Here is a 19,686-nt window from a genome sequence, read left to right as displayed (position 1 = left end):
ATTTGTCTGTATTATTAGTGCGTTACTTTCCTCTCTGTCCTCCATTATTATTTTTGTTCCATCCCGCCATGCATGGTGCAGCTTCATCAGCCACGTCAGCAGTATCTAAGTGGGGGTGAGATATAGGTGGGCCGGCCCAATAGTAGCATGGATCATACATTAGTCAAAGTTCAGCTGGGCCGAGTTAGCCCGTAGGCCCAGCCCAACTCATCACTATTTAAGAGAAACCTGGCTATATATTTCCGCGAAAAGTTGTGACCTTTTACGAAGGGAAGAGGTAACATATGAATATCCACAGTGGTAAAAAAAAATCTGGTTAGATAGTGGGTGACAAGACAAAAAGAATAAAAAGGAGAGAGTGTCATGCATAATAAAATAGCATCTATTTGTAGCTTAACTAACTAGCTGCTGACCACTTGAAGGAGGCGAGAAGCAAGTTGTAGGGCATGCCAAGTTGCCCATGCAAATCTGATTTGGTTACGTGTACATACAACACATATTTTCTATTAATAAATTTATTTATAAATAAATTTAAATAGGATACAATATATTATAATACGAAACAAAATGAATATAGGGTAGGAGAATTATACCTCCATCCATATATGCACATGGCAATATATATATATATATATATATATATATATATATATATATATATATATTCTTTATTTTTATTTGATGGCATTAATTTTTAAAGTTTATATTTAATCATTTGTCAATTTCAAAAAATTTATACAATTATTAATTATTTTGTTATGACTTGGATTTATTGTTAAAAGCACTGTAAGCATGATTTTGTGTGTGTATATATATACACATGAGTCTATACGGTGAGTTGCAACTCACGAGCTGCTCCGTGAGTCAGGGTCCAAAAACATATCAAATCACCTCTAAATTTTGATTTATATGGCTCACTAGATTCTTCATATTAAAATCTTGTAGCACATAAAAAAATTTTCATTTTTGGAGATTTTTAAGTATTTTTTTGAGATTTTTAAAAGTGGCTGTACTATATTAATAAAATAATCAATGTGTTATGTATCACTTTTAAAATCTCAAAAATAATACTTAAAAATCTAAAAATAGAAAAAATTTGCGTGCTACAAGATTTTGATATGAAGAATCTAGTGAGCCATACAAATCAAAATTTAGAGCTGATTTAATATGTTTTTAGACCCCGACTCACGGAGCTGTTCGTGAGTTACAACTCACCGTAGCTAGACTCTCTATATATATATATATATAAAGTCGGCTGATTAATTATAATAAGTTAGAGGATACAAGTGATGACAATTAATTAATTATAGGGAATGCATGCTGCATGCATACATATGGAGCTAGCAATACATGCAGGATCAGGAGGCAGTACGTACGATGTAGGGCTGTAGGCGGCCAGAGCTGACACGCAATAGTAATCTTGTTAATTGCGTGTGTTAGCAAGGGCAAGGCTCAGCTCCAGGGTCCAGGAGCAAGAACACGAAGATGTCGTGCGTGCATGCACGGTCGATCGCAAGATATAGATATAGATATATAGATCAACGCAGCAAAAAAGAAGTAGTCCAGTAATTAAAAGAGATCGGCGATGGAAGAGGCGAGCTTCTGATGGATGAATCGATTAGATGCCACTGGCCTTGAAGAGCCTCATGAGGCCGAAGGTGACGCCCATGGCCGCCCACCCTCCGACCACCACCCGCGCGCTCGACCGCACCACCGCCGCGCGGCCCAGCACGGCGCCGACCAGCCCGAACGCGCCCAGCGCCGCGCTCGCCGCTGCCACCACCACCGCGATCCGCAGCCGGTAGTTGACGATGAACCCGGCCGCCAGCAGCGGCACGATGGCGCCGACGGAGAACGCCATCGCCGACGCGGCCGCCGCCTGCACGGGGCTCGGCAGGCCCTTCTCCTCCTCCCCGCCGCGCTTCCCGTCGCGCTCCAGCTGCGCCAGCTCCACGTCGCGCTGCGAGCACACCGACACGAACTCGCCGATGGCCATGCTGCACGCCCCCGCCAGCAGGCCCGCGAACCCGGAGATCACCATGGCGCGCGCCTCCGCCTTCACGGCGCCCACGCCCAGCATCAGCGACGCCGTCGACACCAGCCCGTCGTTCGCGCCCAGCACCGCCGCCCGCAGCCAGTTGGCGCGCTGCGCCAGGTCGTCGTCGTCCGGCACCACCGCCGGGTTCTCCGCGTCGACCTGCAGCTTGTTGTTGGTGTCGTTCATCGCCATGGCCATGGCCTAGCTAGCTAGATCGAGCTACTACACTGCAGGTTCAACAAGTCGATCAGCTAGTATAGCTAGGTTGCCGTACGTAGGTGCAGTGCTGTTAGCTCGCTCGATGGAGTGAGTGATGGGGGCAGTGTGGCGAGCACGCTTCTTGGCGTGTTTTATAGTGGTTCTCAGGAGGTTTTGGTGTGGCCATTGCGTGTCGCCAACTAATTTTAAAGCTAGCAATGTGGCGTTAGATCGATCCATATATATGCAGCCATCGATATTTATGGTCTCTTTTTTAGCTTGCTTGCTTGCTTTCTAGACCGACACCATCGCTTTTAATTTGCCTCTTGTATTTGCTCGATCGACATGATGCCACCGTCCACCAACGATTAAAGCGATCGACCTAGCTATTCTTCACCACACCATATATCGGTGCTTGCCGATTGTGTATGTATGTGCATGCAAACATATCACACACATACATAATAATATTCCTGGAGACGATTAATTGATGTTGGATTTGCTCCAGAAATCAATCATCCTAGCTAACTTACCAGATTTTAATTGGTTGTATACTTATATGCATGCATACTCTAACACCTGCTACAGCAGCAGCTGATCGATCTGTCTTCAAGCTGTACTGTTCAATGAAATTGTTCATGATGCTGATCGATGTCCAGTTCTCAACACTATAGAATAGCAAGCCATATAAAGTTACCTACATGGCATGCAATTGGTGCTTTCGGCTTCAAGAAATCTGTGAGCCCATTTGTGAAGTAAAGAGGCCTGAACCTTAATTTGCTGCGTTTGGTGGATATGTCATTTTTGTGTGTATCTGAATGAACTGACATTTCACTGTACAACATACGGCAAGCGCTCTCTTTAGCACATGCCTTGCAAACAAATGAGAATATGCCATGAAAGATCTTCTTAGTTTCTACCTCAAATTACTGTCAGTAGATGGTCTACTGAAACAGAGGTAAGAGTACACAGTTTTTAGAAGCGTAAAGTCAACTGTATGTGTGCAGGATTCGACGAAGTTAACTTGACAGAATAACAGGGGATGTTCTCCTTGTCTGACGAACCATTATTATCCATGTACTTAATAATTGTCACTTGATATTTAGCGCATGATCCGGACAGTGCTCGGGAGTGGAATTGCACTTGTAAAAACGAGAATCCAAGACGGAACAAATTAAAGAAAAAGACACCAGCCTGTGTTCTAGAATGGCCTCGTGCCATGGAAACTAAGAAGAAACGAGAAACCTATATTCTGTCATTCAAAATGTACAGATTAATTAATTTTCAATGCGGTGCAAGCAAAGAAATGAATCAAGCAAGTCGCAGCTAGGCATCCCTCTCGTTGAGACTATTGTCCTTTTTTTATCCAAGCAAAAAAAATGAAAACTTTGATCATGGATTAGACATGAACTTTGGAGGGAAGACGACAAGTGATGAACGGAATCGCAACTTTGCAAACGAAGAAAAAAAAGGGCAGATGGACTCCCTGCCGGGCCGGCCGGATGCATGTATGTATACATTAATACATAGCGACTTGAGCAACACAAGACAATGCTTTTGAAAGAAGAATGAGAAGAAGAAGAGGACAAGGACGACAAAGTGCAGAAGAGCAGGTCAAGATGTTAGGTACGCTACTCGATGGCATCCAATCCATCCATGATCCATGTATGTGGGAGATTATATATTGTTCTAAGATATTAAAACAAGTGGAAATTAAGAATCGATTTGTTGCATTGATTATTCATTCGGGGAACAAGTGAGTGCTGAATCGGCAGCCACTGCACTGGACGATCGATCCATCCATGGACGAACCGAGCTGCATTGGAATTCATTCATCTGATGCCCAAGCAGCCGACCGGACAGGACAGGCAGGGGAAAGAAAAGAGCAAATCAACGCGAGGCATGATGATGAGGTAGCCGCCATCGCCGGCCATGGATCATCAGCTTGTTAAGTTGATTAGACTGATTGGTTAGGGGCATGCTAAGACAGTCGCAATAGAGGGTGAAGGGATTGATTATGCATTATAGTGCGGGATAAGCATGGCGTCCACACGAAAGGCAGCACTCTAATCCTTCCCTCTTTTTCCGGTTTATATATCAATCTTATCTCCAATTCTGGCTGGTGCCCATATCGATCTGCTTTACCCACTGTATGATGCCACCACTGATACTGGTCTCTCGCTTTCTTTCTTTCTTTCTTTCTCTGCTTTTCTTTATTTTCTTTTTATTGTAGACTGACTACAGCATTTCTCCCCCTTGATCGATAATGCTCTCTGTCTGCACTGCAATGGGCTCTTTAATTACTATTGTCTTCTTCTTTATAATTTTAGCTGGGGATTGGCCCTTGGGGTTCCCAAGCGAGCATGCAGTTTGGTCAGCCAATCGAGCATATTTTTATACGGATTAAAACAGCAACACGAGCTGCCTTTTTGAAATGCACGATCGACGATTCATCGCTGAGCCAACCAAGCAAGAAAGAAAGAATGGATGATGTTGCCGGTGACTGCATGTCGGATCAAATCGGTGAAGGGGAGGTTATTGGGCCGAATGGAGAAATGGGCCTCCAGCACTCCACTGGGGAAGCTAGTTGTCAACGGGCCCTAGCGAGAATCTGCTTGTGGCGTGCGGCCCATTCCTTCAGGCCCATGTCACCGTACATGCCTGCCACAAGGTGGGCCCTTGCCAGATTCCTTGCCCCACTTGGCAGGAAAACAGACAAGTGGACCCCACCTGCCAGGAACACCACTCGGTCGGCGCGGTGGGAAGGGAAAGGGATCGCGACGCCGCAGCCGCAACGGGAGCGTCTGTCCCACCAGACCCACAGTCACTGCCAGTGGGCCCGACACACACTAGGACCCACATGGCATAGGGCGTGGTCGAAGACTACCGAGTAGTAGTAGTAGTAGTAGTAGTACTGCTCCGCCTCCGCACCGCTATCTCCTTCCTTCCTCAGCCGACTCGACGCGGGCTCGGCTCTCAGTTCCCCCACCAAACTCAGGCGGGCGGCGGCACCATGGCCGCCTCCGACTCCGGCGCCGACGCCGACTCGCTGCTGCCGGCGCCCATCCACCACCTGCCGCCCGACGCGCTCCACAACGTCCTGCTCCGCCTCCCGCTCCGCGACGCCGTCGTCTGCCGCCCGGTATCGCGCCTCTTCCACGAGACCCTCTCCCCCAACTTCCTCGCCCTGCTCCCCACCCTCCGCCTCCTCCTCCTCCGCCACCCGCGCCCCGAGGGGGGAGGCTGCCTCCATGCCTTCGACCCCGACCGCCGCCACTGGCTCCGCCTCCCCTTCTCGGCGTTCCTCCCCAACCAGTCCTTCTCCCCCGTCGCTTCCTCGCCGTCTCTCCTCTATCTCTGGGTCGAGGCCGCCGCTTCGACTCCGCCTCCCTCCCTCCCCTCCTCCGCATCGTCCTCCTCCTCCTCCTCGTCCACCGCCCACCCGCCCAAATCGCTCGCTGTCTGCAACCCCTTCGCGGGGACCTACAGCTTCCTGCCCCCGCTCGGATCTGCCTGGGCGCGCCACGGCACCGTCCTCGCTGGCCCCGGCGGCGTCGTGCTTGTCCTCACCGAGCTCGCCGCCCTCTCCTACACCCCGTCCGGATCCGGCAAGTGGATGAAGCATCCCCTCTCGCTCCCCTCCAAGCCACGGAGCCCTATACTCGCCTCCGGGGCCGGCGCCGTCTTCGCGCTCTGCGATGTGGGCACCCCGTGGCGCAGCCAGTGGAAGCTCTTCTCCTGCCCGCTCTCCATGCTCACAGGCGGCTGGGCCCCCGTCGAGCGCTCCGCGTGGGGCGATGTCTTCGAGATCCTCAAGCGCCCGCGCCTCCTCGCCGGTGCTGGCGGCCGCCGTGTCCTGATGATTGGCGGCCTCAGGTCGTCGTTCGCTATAGATGCCCCATGCTCAACGGTGCTCATCCTACGCCTAGATCTGGCCACCATGGAGTGGGACGAAGCTGGCCGCATGCCGCCCAATATGTATCGTTGCTTCACTGGCCTCTGTGAGGCTGCTGCACAGGGTAACACCATGCCCACTGCTGTTGCTGGCGGCAACAACAAGGTGAAGGTGTTCGGTGGTGATGGGAAGGTGTGGTTTGCTGGAAAGCGTGTGCGCGGGAAGCTGGCAATGTGGGAGGAAGATGAGCTAGGGACAACCGGTGGCAAGTGGGACTGGGTGGATGGTGTTCCTGGGTACAGCGATGGCGTATACCGTGGTTTTGTGTTCGATGGTGGGTTCACTGCAATGCCCTGAAGTCAATGGGGAACAGATACCAGTCCGGTGCGTGACTATGCGCTCAAGTTAAGAACTTAAGATTTTAATTGATTTGAGACATCTACCTATTGCATGCAGGGGGGGCTGACATGTTAAACAATTTTATTGCATTGTACTTCGTTCGTAGCTTCATGAGATACTTTCAATTGCTGTACTTGTTTAAAGTAAAATGTTTTAAATATATTTTCAGTGTTCATTGCTTCAGACAATAAAATTCAGCTACCTCTATTATGATCTGATGATTTCATAGGGGAAAAAATTGTGTGTGGGGGTAACCATTATCTGCTTGTTACATGAACAAGGTGGTCATCTTGTTATAATCACTTGATTGGTGATGTTTGCTTGCAACATTACTTTATATATTGGTGCTCAGTAGGCAGTACATAGGATTTAGGAAAAGAAAGACCATCAGTTTTCTTACTGGCTGCATAAAGTTGGGAATTGCTAATTTGCTATAATCTAAACAAATTAAGCTGTGCCATAGTTCTTACTCATTCAGTACTTTCATGTAATCGGTAGTCATGACAGGAGCAGACATGTGTACGGGAACGTCCAATTCTTAAAAGTTACCAGCGATAAATACGATTCTTGGTCCATCTCTTGAGAGTCTGAGTGGAGTAGCAGCCATTTCTTTTGTTGCTTACTATTGATCTTTTGATTATTCTAGTACTCATCTGGTTGTTTTTGGCACTTGTCATCCAAAATGAACATGAAAGGCAAGCTTGTTGGGTCTTGAGCTCCATTTATTTGGACCTTAGATATGCTGTTCGAACACCTTATGTGGAATACCATCCAGCAGTCAATGAAACTTAAAGAGAAAAGCTCTAACACAAACATATGTTGTCATCCAGCATGTTGCTTTTAGGTATTCTAAACCCAATAACTTGTCTATGTCGTTAGTTTATTCAGGAATAACAGTATAGGTTACATAGTCTGCTATGATTCTTAATTCCTCATGTATCTGATCTTTTAATACACTCACATGTCCTGAATTGTTAAAAGTTCTTTTGTTGTGTACAATGCATGTCCATGTAATCGACATCATACAACTTGTCTGCTCTTACTTGTTGACATAATGACATGAGAGCATCTTAGCTTCAAATTCTGAAAGCTGGGAGTATACACCAAAGTTAAAGTTAGGGTACATGGGCACACATTATGGATTGTATTACGTTGTGCTACTCAAGTGTAGTAAGAAGTTCATTACTGTGCAACCTTGTTGGAATCTCACCTGACATGAAAAACTAATTTAGTCCCTAATTGCATTGTGATGAGGTGGTTTAATAAAATTTGTTTGATGAGCACATTATTTTATTTCTTATTTTTCTTGGTTACTTGATAAAACATAAGGAGTATAATTTGCTTTTCTGAACTTCATTTCAGACTCAACTTATTGGTCACTATTATACTGTTTTTTTGAAATTGCCACTATTGCAACATTATTAGGTTCTAACGTTGGGTCCAAAATAAGTATAGGTTGGTTTGGTTTGATGTCCTGCAAAAACTTTGGTAGCACCCAAGCTTTGGCACTACCAAAGTTTTGGTTGGCAAGAGTTGAAAACATTTATTTGGATCGATGCCAATTTGAGCTTAGAAGAAACAGACGTATTAGCTTGAATGCTAGAATTTGGGATGTAGTCCAAATGTCATGCACCACCTCGTCGTCATTGTTGAAGCTTCTCCCTTCTTGCTTTTCCCCAACTCATCTACTGCTATTTCTACAATGCCCAGCCAAGTTACCTGCCACAATCATATTCTTAGAACTTAACAGAACAACACTTATGTGATTTACCATTTGCTATCCTATAAGACTATCACTGAATATGAAACTTGACGCATTTGGATATAACTCCTGAAAATGTGGAAGGCCTACAGGCATCTCTTGTCTTATTGGTATATATCATTGGATATACATATTTTGCAGCTTACCCAGCAGTTTGTATTATTGTCATCGAGTCAAATTTCGCCAGATTTGGTGAAGGTGAGCGGTGAGCTATATGTCATTACTTCTGCACTATTTCTGTTTATTGTTCTCAAATGCTTACTTTCTGCTATCTAGTGAGCTGGTGGGTGGTCTGAAATGTAAGAAAGTTATGTGTTCTGACTTTGCGAGCCTTCATTTCTCATATCCTTTCCCTGTTTCAGAATGCTCATATTAACAGCAGTGCTCTTGATCAGAAAGCTATAAATTAGTATGTTTTGTTTTCTTTATTTTTTTAACCGGTGTTCCCGATGTCTGATGGCCTAGGGAAGCCATTGCTAGTTTGCATGAGACAAATGGACATTTTTAATATTAGCATGATGCGTCCTATCTGTTCATAACTTGTCTTAGTAGGAGCCTTTTCATCAGAATGCCTTGACAGTGAACTAACATTAACATCCTGTTGCATTTTTTAAGCAATTACTTAAGCTGGAATCTGCATGCTATTGAAATTGATAAATTTGTGCCCTTTCCTTGTCCATTTAAGTTATTTCAGAAATCCTCTGGATACATCATATTGGGAATTACATTTCCTGAATGCAGCCTCATGTGTATCTTGCCTACTTGTTGTCCCTGTCTAGAAACTGCTTACATGAGCAGCATCAGCACTTCAGCAGTATGCATGGTGAGTTGGTGACGTTTGCCTCCATTTATGGGCTTCAGAATATAGCTACCATCATACCTCCTGGCTTGCTTACTATTACATTTGTTTCGTAATATAAGATGTTTTGAGTCCTCACTAGATTTATATATATGATAATGAATTTGAACATATATAAAACATATTCATAATATATTTAATATATGTGACGGGGGTAACTAGTAGTCAGTTACTTCACTTGCAAGCACGTTGCTGTTGGGGGTGGTATGAAATGGTTTTGCCAGTCGTCATTTGGAAATATGCATGGTATATGTCAAATCAGACGGAACTTTGTAAGCACTATTTCATTGTTAGTATAAACTTTGTAAGCACTATTTCAATGTAAGTATAAAAAGTTGCAGCGTGCCATATATATGTAGGCAAACAGCTGTTCAAAGTCATCGATACGTTGTTATCACGTTGTTCTGCCGATGGAATATTTCCCATGTGCTAATCTAATGCTTGAAGCAAAGAAATAGGCTACCGGCGTCTTCACTTCTGTTGGTGGGGTTTATGAACACTCTTGGGCCGCGTTCGTTTCCTTCCTCTAAGTTAACTTACTCTCTTGTTTTTCGCGCGCACGTTTTCTGAACGGTTAAACGGTATATTTTTTATAAAAAAATTTTATAGGAAAGTTGTTTTAAAAAATCATAACTTATTTTATATTTTTTAATAATTAATTAATTATATACTAATCTATTACTATATTTTTTTTACCAGAGATAAGTTAACTTATCTCCTTCGTTCAAACGCACGCGGCCTTGGTGGCTTTAGTTCATTGTTACTTGTACTTGATTACGATCAATGGAAGTTGAGCGGTAGTTACGAGTATCATATCAATGACTTGTGTTCGTGTGCTCGTGCGTCATTAATTGTATTTTGGTGTCTCACATGTACCAGCAGCCACTTTTGTTTTTATTTCTAGTTGGCTGACCTCTTCGATATATCTGCTTATGGACTTAGTAGCAAAATGTCCCCAAATTTTAATTGTACATTTTAAATGTGGCCACATGGATGGATGATCCAGGCACAGTAAGTTGAACGCTAAAATTAGCGCAAATAAAGGTGGTCACTTTGGTCAATAGTGATAGCATTTGGCAAGCTACGTTTATTTGCTTCATTGCGTTGAAGAAGGTTACCAGGCCTAAAAAAAGATTCGAATTTGTCAACTTATTTGGAAAGTTTTCGAAACAAAAAACTTTGTTGAAAGATGCTTAGGTGGTGTTTGATTCTTTAGTCCTAGTACTAAAAATTAGTCCCTAGACAAAGTCTTTAGTTCCTACTTTTTGGTTATATGGACTAAAATAGACTAAAAGTGTATTATGTATAGAAATTTTGTTTAGGTGGTAGGTGTAAGTACCTCTGGAAGAGACTAATAGACTAATATAATTTTAGTCCCTTTTAGTCCATCCGGTATGGGTTTTTAGGAGTAGATTAAAGTGGAGAGACTAATAGATTAGTCACCTAAACCAAACAGAACCTTAATAAGAATATTATAACTACGATAAAATAGGAATGTTTCTATGATTTAAATTTTATATCATACTATGAATATTTTAATTATTCCAATGATTACCGAGCCAATTAAAATACTTATAAATCAAATTTAATTAATTTATAAATTAAAAATAATCATTAAAAATGACTACAAGAAAATCTTTTGATATCTTCGTGATAGGATTATTTTGGAAGGGATGGAGCACAGGATGTGATTGACGTATAGGCTGCCATGAGAGCATGATCTCCGCAACCACACCACGACGACAAGCGGTTCAGAATCCGGCCTACTTCTATTTTGGCCCAAAAATGTTGGCTAAAGCGGTGAAGCCCAACGCCAGCCCACCACCCAGAATCTTCTTCTTCCCCAAATCCTCCTCCTGCTGGCTCGCCGGAGAAGAATGGCCAACGTGCGCGTGGGTGTTGGTCGCTCCAGACCTCGCCGGCGCCGGATCTTCCTCGCTGCATGGCTGGCGCGGTACGTCGGCGGCGCTTCCAGGCCCCCCAATACCCCCTCCCCTCAGCACGACGATGGCCGCACCTCGTCCATCCCTCTCTCTCTCTCACTCGCTCTCTCGGCGCGACGGTGACTCCATCCTCCTCGGGCGCGACAGTTGAGTACCTCCGTTGTACTCCGAGATGATGCATCATTATCCGTATGCGAGAGGCGGCATCGTGACCAAGTTCCTGGTACGAGAGAGGCGGCACCGTCCCGCACTACTTGTTACTAAATACTACCGTACTACTCTTCTCCATAGATTTGCGATTTTTCTATAACCGTAATTGATGTGTGTGTTGTGATGTATCGTTGCAGGTTTTCAAAACTACAGTGCATGAGCGCTTGAGTTGTTGCGGGTTCAGATCTTCAACTCCTAGGTTTAGTTCAGTTCATAATCTGATTGATATACTGATTAGTTCAGGAATTGTGCCTCTCTGTTTGATTAGCTTAGAATCTAATTGATATACTGATTAGTCCACAACTGTAAATTCAAATCTAACCCTATCGAGAAATGGCTATTCTTCTCAACGAAAACAAGTTATTGATGCATTTACTTATACCGAGAAGAATCTGGCTAAGTCTACAAATGCAAGCAGAAACAAGTTGATCCATTAGCTAACATGTTAGTGTAGTTTCCTTTGCATGTTTGTGTAACTTCAATTTGTCAATTTGTGAATCTGTTGAGCCTCGCTAACTTAGAACTGGTATTCATCTTATTCTTTTTGCATATGCATTTCCAATTATTTACTGTCATCTCCGAATTGATTTACATTAACAACTAACAAGATGAGTAAAGTGACTTTTATTTCAGTTTAGTTTTCCACTATTTTGTCTACATCATGATCAATGTTGATTGGTTATAACTTATAAGAGTAGAGTAGTTACTGGCGTAGTAAGTGTTCTAGTTTTCTGCACTTCTCTCGGTCATGACTTCAGATTTTCAGGGAGGACAGAATATTCAAAGATTCTACAAATTTATCAAACATTCAGAAAAAAACATTCTCTGAATATTAGTAGCAACTAAATCTGTTTTTTTCTTTTGCAGAAGACATACTGTACTGAAAGTTCAGAGATTGTGCAAATTTATGAAATATTCAGAACTGCATTCTGCAATCGAGAGAAAAGTGGAGGGGATACATGTGGGAATATAGGAGCGTATGATCTTCCAAAGGTAATTTACCTGGCGTTTTTCTTGGCCTTGTCCCTCTTTTGCCATTTACCTCTCGTGCATTTTCTTGGTCTGTTCTTCCATTATTCTCCCCTGGCATCAGCGACTGAGCTAGAACGAGCTGTTTTTTCGTGTTCTTGCTTGATCTTTCTACTGGATGGTATGGATATCAATTGCGTTGGGGGAATTGATCTTCTATCTATTGCATACAGATCATTTTTCATCAAAATCCACACGTTTGCTTCCTTCTTATTTGCAAGTGTCACGCACCAAAAGGCCCACGGATAGAAAGGTCCGTACTACAAGTGAAGGGCCCACAAAAGCCCACAGGACCCCAAATGGGCCGGCCCACTCTTCCAAGGAAGGCCCAATTCCATCGATGGGCCTCCACTAGTATTTTCCATATAAAATGGGGGTGATGGCGTCTTCTTCCCTCCCTGGCTTTCTTCTCTCCCTCCAAGAAACCAAGGCTCCCCCCGATCATCATCCGTCCTCTCCATCGCCGGAAATGGGCAGCACTCATTTTCCTCCTGACGGTGCCATCCCGCTTGGCCACCCTTGTCTCGTCAGTCTATGGCAGCGCAGGGAGGTAAGGGTTCTCGCCGTTTCATCCTGCTGGCTCGTCATCCGCTTGTGTGGTGGTTCGATTTTATGGTCCAAGATTTGCTCGTTCCCGCTCTTTGTTTCGTTGTTTCTTGTTTCTATTGCGTGATCGCGTCTTCTCTGAATTCGGCGCCATTTGCTTCTCTTGCTGCTCGATCCGCCTCTCGTCCTGCTCGACGCTTTCTCCGCGCGTCAGCTCCGCTTCTTGATTTTTCTTCTTCTTCCCGTTTCTTGAATTCACGGCCTTGCTGCTTGATTCTGTATCCGCACCTCTGCTTCACTTCTTGATTTGTTCTTCGCCCCGCTTCTTGAATTTACGGTCTTGCTCCTCGATTCTGTCTCCGTACCTCCGCTCCGCTTCTTGACCTATCCTTCTTTCTTCCTGTTTCTTGAATTTACGGTCTTGGGTTTGTTCTGTTCATTTCCCTCTTGTTTCGCCATTTTCTTTTCCTATTTCTTTCTCGTGATAACGTCTTGTATGAGTTCGGCGCCATTTGCTTCTCTTGCTTTCTGCTGGATTTTTCTCAGGTTTTGCTGGTTTGCTTTCGGTGCCATTTCTTTCTTCTTGATTTCTCTCAATTTGGTGTCTTCTGCTGCATTCTGTCTCCGCACCTCCGTTTTTCTTGATTTCATCCCGTTTCTTGAATTCATGGCTGCTTCCTGTCCGTCGTTACACTGCACCTGTCTTGTGTTCTGTTGACTATTCCGCGTCATTTCACCTGGATTCTGTCCTATGTTTGATGCAGGTTGGAAAAGTTGCATTCAGGCGCATCAAAGACCTAATCTCTTGTCTTTACTCAGTTACTCCTGGAGTCTTTACGGACCCAAACTTCCTGGAGCGATCTCTTGTTGTGGACGGTGTGACACCCTACACAAGCCCCCAGGACCTGCTGAAGATATTCTCCTTCGTGGCTGTGGAAGCAGCAGTTTTAGTTCGAGACAGCGAGACTGGCTATCGAGTCGGATTGGTGGTCTTCGCTGATGTCTTAGACATGAGTGCCATCAACTTGAATCCTCACTGGGGTTTATATGCTACCTGCATTCCAGTGAGTTCTCTGCTGAGTACTGCTTTTGTTCTGTTCATGTTAGCCAATGAATGGACGAAATAGGTTACCCAATGCACCATCGTGTCCACTAGAGCAATAAAATTTTCAAAGCAAAATCACCAAAACCAGATAGGACAATGCTAGCATACTTAGTTTGAAACCTTGCAGCTAAATGAAAGAAAAACCGCGTTTCTTTTGGGGATTCTAGGCAAGGTTGCTTAATCCGTAACCACATTGTGCAGGCAAGCAGCCATGGCGATCCACGCCAATACATCAGGGATGCTCTGAAGGATGAGTCAACCAGGCGACCCAGTGCTGAGCTCCTCCGATCGCTTGTACCTCCTCAGTTCCTGCTGGAAGACAAGGACAAGGACCTCCACCTGAGGAGTGTCTTTGTTAGAGGGGTCGTCGATCGACGCCGCAAGCGCGGCAGGCCTGGTGGAAGCGCCTATGGTCTTTGCTGCCTGGCGACAGACCACCTCCTTGCGAGGGGCTATATTTGTGCGGCGGTGGCGTGTTGGGTTGAAGATGCTGGCTTGCTCGTGTACGACGACGCGGGCACCACAGAGCTGCTCGCCAGGAGGGCCCCCCGTTTGTGTGTCAAGTCCATCGGCCTCCAGATGCAGGATACGTCGCTGCTCCCGCTGCTCCAGAGTGAGTCTGACCTGGAGGCGTCCGAGCTGCGGCGCATGCTGCCGCCGTACATCACGCAGCAGCAGGAGGGGGAGGATGGCATGCTCGGGCGCCGGGTGATGGTGTTGACAGGGATTGACACCCAGCAGTGCAGGTGTGATGCCGCTGAGATCGCCTACTTTCTGCAGCACCAGGTGGGTCTGCTCGAGGTTGAGGCCGTAATCGTTCACAGGGCTTTGCAGAAGGTGGTAGTTGTGCTCGGGTATGGAAGGGATGCCGTGGTTGTGCTGCGGGAGCCCCCGGAGACATGGGTACATGCTTTTGGACAGCAGGCTACCTGGACCAGCGTTTTTGTGTGCCCGCCACCGCCACCGCCACCGGACGGTCCGGCCTCAGTACTACTTCTGGATGACCTGCAGCTATGGAGCCCCAGGGATCGGATGAATCCTGTGGACTACTGTAATGTCAGGACATGGATCTACGAGAACATAGGGCCGGGGGGACGTGTCTGCTACAGTGACATCGTCCATTGCCTCACCGGGATCTGTGCTCTCGGCAATCCTGCTACTGTCTGGAGCAGAAGTTTCCCACATAGGGCGTTGGTCCTGTCAGGTATCTCCTGCGGCACCAACCGGTCCGATCTATGCCGTCGCCTCTCCAGATTTGGTTGGCTGGACGACGTGGTCTATGACCATTCCACGGGGATCGCTCTGGTCGTCTTTATTTCTCCGTTTGAGGCAAGCAGGCTTTACGGAGTTCCCGGATATGCTCCGCAACGGGTGCTCTGGAACCACTTGGGCTTCACCGACTGCAGACCACCTTGTCCCGAAGATGCTCATGTCACTATTGCACGCCGTGTTCTGGATCGGTTGGCACTTCATCTCTAGCCACTTCCTTCAGGCTCTGTGCATGAAAACATTCTTACTACCTTCTTGTCCTCAAGAGAAACTGTATAGTATGTAATCAAGTTGGTCCCATACCACTTGTAAACTGTTTTGCTTCACCTTTGAATAGTTGCTTGGTTAAAAACAACCAACACTATACAGACCATACAGCCGGCATTTGAAGGAAACTAAAGAAGCAAGAAGAAGGACCTTTCCGGCGCTTGTAGTATGGCCCTTTCTTCACATCTAATTGGTCTGGGATAGGTGCTTGACTTAATTACTTCCAGCCTGATAGATGGCGTTCATTTTCTTATAAGCACCTCTCTATTCAAGATGCATTCAACATGGGCAGCAGATTAAGTGATTTATTATTGTCCCTTCTTCTAGAGGAGGTGATACATCATATTGTGACAGTCCATATTCCATGCTTTACTGGTGAGAAAGATAAACTACTTAGGATCCCCGACAACCATGACATCTTCTCAACGAAATCCGCTTTTGATGTTATCAGAAGGCCAACGGGTGATTCCACTCTCCTCGCTAGCGTCGATCGGTATTCTATTACGAAAGAGCCTCTTCGTCCCTCCCCCCCGGAAGATGGGCATAATCATATTCATTTCATTTTCAGGCGAGCTCTTTGCCTATCGACTACGCTTGCCGTATTGCTTAACGGCGTACTCTATTCCGCCTACAGACAAGTCCTATACTTAGCTTCCTTATTTGCTTTTGCCTTTTGGTCAATGGGAACCAGAAATTGCTGCATTGACACTTGTTCAATTTCAGATAAAACTCATTTGCATTGAATTGACATGCTTTGCATTAATCAGGAGGAAACTGAAGCTTTCTGAGTTATGAAAACCTTAAACTCTATTCTTAGTTAAAAGTTCCATAAATTGTAGATATTATCAACTATATCAGAATTAGAGGCTCCACGGTGAAATACTTGATACATGAATCATATTTTTGTTTTATTGGAGGGAATGATGTCGGTGACACCTGAGGAAGAATTTTCATTGCTCTTTCCTTCATTGGTACGCTCACATACAAAGCCATCTTGGTACATACTGACAGATGAGACGTTTCTGATGTTGTTTACTGGTTATTACTTGAACGTTCATTGGTACGCTATATTTTCTGACGTTTCTATAGCAAACAAATGAGATTGCTTTAGATATGTAGTCTATTTATACATTGAGTACTCAGTTTTTGAACTATTTAGTATCTAGAATAGTAAAGGAGGGTATATCTGTATGATTTACTTGTTGATTCAGGTTAGCAAATACCTACACATATGGGCGCGTGGCTATGTAATTATAATTCAATATGATTATCGTTTTTTTTTGGCGTGGACCATAAATCAGTTGTCAAAATATATATGCATCACCTAGAGTAATTTGTATCCAGACGATACGTAGGTGTACCTTTTCTATCAAACCAAGCGTTCATTCATTCATTCTCTTAAGACCATTTGAGTTGTTGTATTGTTTTAGTGAATTTTGTCGTATAACATTACGACTATCAAATGGAATCCTCTGCAGTAGTGCACATATAGTATTCTAGAGGATCCATGCTCTCGTTTCAACCCTATGACATGACAAGGGTAGGAGAGAACACACCCTCAACACAGATATTTGTTGTTTGATAACATGTTTATTGAGATATTAATTTCTGGTTGAATAGGATAGAGAAACAATGTGAAAGGTTAAATATGTATTATTTTTAACATTTCGTATTATTTCTCTCTCTTATTCAACCGAAAATTATGTATAGTAGCTTTGAATCTTATCGTGTCCTAGCTTAAACCATAAAGTTGCGAGTGCTACGTCAAAATTTACCTTTTCATTCGTATATACTCTTTGTTTCAAGATATATAATATATTTTATTTCGTTAGGACAAAAGTTTAACCAACAATTACTCTATCTAAGAGAGTATTTTTATGTAAAATTAATTGATATTAATAGGGTACGTACAATGACCATTATTAGCTAACTCTCTCTATTTTAAGAGTCTACTCTTAGTATTTATTTAAATAGATTAAAATAAAAGAAGAGTAATAATTTTTTTATTAATGAATAAATTATACCCTGACTCTACTTTATAGATACGCTTACAAAATGAGTTAGTATTGGTGACATGAATGAGGTAATAGCCAATGTCAGGCTCCTTATATTTATATTAGAATTTTTTTTGTGATTATATATTTTGCCACACGAACAAAACAAATAAATAAAAGATGAATCGATGAGACGATGAAAACGAGGGAGGAGATATGGTTGCGTTCCAAATCTGTTTCAGCTTCCCGTGCAACGAACACGTAATCTGTTTCTGCATCCTAACCCGATTCCGATACTTGCGTTCTGGATAGATATTATATATGGGATCATCAAGCGGAAAAACAACAACGCTGCTACTTGTAAATCAAGGAAAAGAATCAATCAAGAACCAAATAAATCGATCAGGATGAACGGTGTGTTCGTCGTCGACGAACACTCAAGGAAGGTAACCTTAGCGCGAGATCTCCTGGCACCCTTCATCGCCGCCACCGCCACAGGTAGGTACCGTCACGACGACGGCCTCCATTGCCGCTGCGTCCTGCTCCGGGATCTCGACCAGTCGACCAAGATCGACGACCTGAGCGCCCACGTGGCGGCGGCGACCGGCGAAGCCATCGAGGCCGTCGCCCTGTGCAACCTCTGGCAGTGCGCCGTCGTCGTCTTCAGGAAAGAAGCCAGCGTCGCCATCGCCGTCAAGACGACAACGACGCTCGGCCGCTGCAACGAGGTCGGGCCTCTCTACAACGCCACGATCCGCTCCATCCGTCCCCAACTCGTCGAGGTACTCCTACTACATACATACATACATACATACATACATACATACATACATACATACATACATACATACATACATACATACATACATACATTGATTCTTATACCAAATTAACCTGCTTTTTAGCTTCTGAAAAATATAATCTTGTATATATCTATCTGGATTGGTAATTAACCTGCCCTTTAATTAGCTTCTGAAAAATTTGATATTTATTAGTATATATATCTATGACTCTGGATCTGGATTGGTGGAGTAAGTCACTATATATCCGTCAACTCCTAAGCTTCTGAAAAATATAACCTTTATGAGAAATTTTATAACCTTTATTATTACAATATCTGATGACTCTGTATCTATCAGGATTGGTAATAACCTGCTGCCTTTTAGCTTCTGAAAAATATGATCTGTACAAGCATAATATCTAATGACTCTAATCTGGATTGCTGGAGTAGGTCGTTATATATCCATCTACTCCGTCAGGTGCAGTGATGAGGCTAACTCCAACATGCACACAATATGCACCGGCCGACACGAGGTTCGAACAAGACATCCAAACTATACACTGCAAGGCCAATGGATCTTACGACAACTTTCATCCCACACAATATCCTGAGCCACCGGCCGGCACCACGGCTACTGGATCTTTCGACCAGCTTCATCCTGATGAGATTCCGAGTCATACCGGCACCACTTCTGAAGTCAACATACAATCTGAATCCCCTCGTGATTCCTCCTCGCAGACAGATTAGGCACTAGTAGATTCGTTTTTAAAGTTTTATCCTTTATATATACATACAGCTTGACTCTTGTGCTTTTTTTCCTTACTTTCTGCTATCCTATCTAGTGAGCTATCTGAAATATAAGTCATTGTTTTCCGGGTCGGTCTGATCTTGATAGTACAATTGTACGAGTCGTCATATGAACATAAAATTGTCGAAGATAGAGAGATCAAATTGATCTTACTGCAGTCGAGAAAATCTGCTAGCTTCCACACCGTGGTTTTCTCTTGGATATACCCAAAAATACATGCAACAGTTCAAGTTTGCTAGTTAAAAAGACATGCATTGCGGTCCTTCCAAATCATTCAACAAAATAGGGCCGCGTTTCTTTATATGAGAATGAGGGTTAGTTATCTAACACGAAAAATTCCTAGCTATTATTTAATCTGAGAAAACCCCCATTGCTAGTTTGCATTAGGACATCCTCAATGTGTGTATAGCTAAAATAACCTTAAGCTGGGACCCACTAGGTTCATTGAACTATATCAAACATTTCACAATGCTTATAGCCGGTGCAGCTATTATAGTTGGGCCCACATTGTTATAAAAAAATTTGTATCAACTAGTTCTATCTGTTTGATTGCTTCTCTCTCTCCTTGTTTTGCTTCCTTTTT

The 19,686-nt window shown here is 44.1% G+C and overlaps 4 protein-coding genes and 1 long non-coding RNA gene across 6 annotated transcripts; 4 read left to right on the top strand and 1 right to left on the bottom strand.

Moving 5' to 3' along the window:
* Positions 1-1,259: 1,259 nt before the first annotated feature.
* Positions 1,260-2,455, bottom strand: LOC102715110 (vacuolar iron transporter homolog 5). The gene has a single exon (XM_040523419.1). It carries the CDS (start codon positions 2,234-2,236, stop codon positions 1,619-1,621), a length of 618 nt encoding a protein of 205 aa, XP_040379353.1. The 5' UTR covers positions 2,237-2,455; the 3' UTR covers positions 1,260-1,618.
* Positions 2,456-5,201: 2,746 nt separating this feature from the next.
* On the top strand, positions 5,202-6,775 carry LOC102705247 (SKP1-interacting partner 15). The gene has a single exon (XM_015836139.2). It carries the CDS (start codon positions 5,250-5,252, stop codon positions 6,486-6,488), a length of 1,239 nt encoding a protein of 412 aa, XP_015691625.2. The 5' UTR covers positions 5,202-5,249; the 3' UTR covers positions 6,489-6,775.
* Positions 6,776-11,036: 4,261 nt separating this feature from the next.
* On the top strand, positions 11,037-12,254 carry LOC121054246. Its single transcript, XR_005811674.1, has 3 exons — positions 11,037-11,317; positions 11,442-11,503; positions 12,172-12,254. It is a non-coding gene; the product is annotated as an uncharacterized LOC121054246 (long non-coding RNA).
* Positions 12,255-12,690: 436 nt separating this feature from the next.
* On the top strand, positions 12,691-16,143 carry LOC102714829. Of its 2 annotated transcripts, none has more exons than XM_015836362.2 (3): positions 12,691-12,883; positions 13,699-13,943; positions 14,186-16,143. In XM_015836362.2, exons 1-3 carry the CDS (start codon positions 12,868-12,870, stop codon positions 15,461-15,463), a joined length of 1,539 nt encoding a protein of 512 aa, XP_015691848.1. In that variant the 5' UTR covers positions 12,691-12,867; the 3' UTR covers positions 15,464-16,143. The 2 variants fall into 2 exon arrangements, with proteins under 2 accessions (XP_015691848.1, XP_015691847.2); XM_015836361.2 differs by having other exon boundaries at positions 13,644-13,943.
* Positions 16,144-17,806: 1,663 nt separating this feature from the next.
* Positions 17,807-19,312, top strand: LOC107304065. Its single transcript, XM_015836388.2, has 2 exons — positions 17,807-18,296; positions 18,746-19,312. Exons 1-2 carry the CDS (start codon positions 17,922-17,924, stop codon positions 19,040-19,042), a joined length of 672 nt encoding a protein of 223 aa, XP_015691874.1. The 5' UTR covers positions 17,807-17,921; the 3' UTR covers positions 19,043-19,312.
* Positions 19,313-19,686: the final 374 nt, after the last annotated feature.

The sequence above is a fragment of the Oryza brachyantha genome, chromosome 4 (assembly GCF_000231095.2).
Source record: "Oryza brachyantha chromosome 4, ObraRS2, whole genome shotgun sequence".
Taxonomy (NCBI): domain Eukaryota; kingdom Viridiplantae; phylum Streptophyta; class Magnoliopsida; order Poales; family Poaceae; genus Oryza; species Oryza brachyantha.
Note: the sequence above shows the minus strand (reverse complement) of the source record. Positions and strands in the feature narration are given on the sequence as shown.

Coding starts and splice junctions, on each gene's coding strand:
- LOC102715110 (XM_040523419.1), bottom strand. CDS start 2,236: ATGGCCATGGCGATGAACGACACCAACAACAAGCTGCAGGTCGACGCG.
- LOC102705247 (XM_015836139.2), top strand. CDS start 5,250: ATGGCCGCCTCCGACTCCGGCGCCGACGCCGACTCGCTGCTGCCGGCG.
- LOC107304065 (XM_015836388.2), top strand. CDS start 17,922: ATGAACGGTGTGTTCGTCGTCGACGAACACTCAAGGAAGGTAACCTTA. Junction 18,297..18,745: donor TCCGTCCCCAACTCGTCGAG/GTACTCCTACTA, acceptor TTGCTGGAGTAG/GTCGTTATATATCCATCTAC.
- LOC102714829 (XM_015836361.2), top strand. CDS start 12,704: ATGGGGGTGATGGCGTCTTCTTCCCTCCCTGGCTTTCTTCTCTCCCTC. Junction 12,884..13,643: donor GTCTATGGCAGCGCAGGGAG/GTAAGGGTTCTC, acceptor TGTTTGATGCAG/GTTGGAAAAGTTGCATTCAG. Junction 13,944..14,185: donor TATATGCTACCTGCATTCCA/GTGAGTTCTCTG, acceptor CACATTGTGCAG/GCAAGCAGCCATGGCGATCC.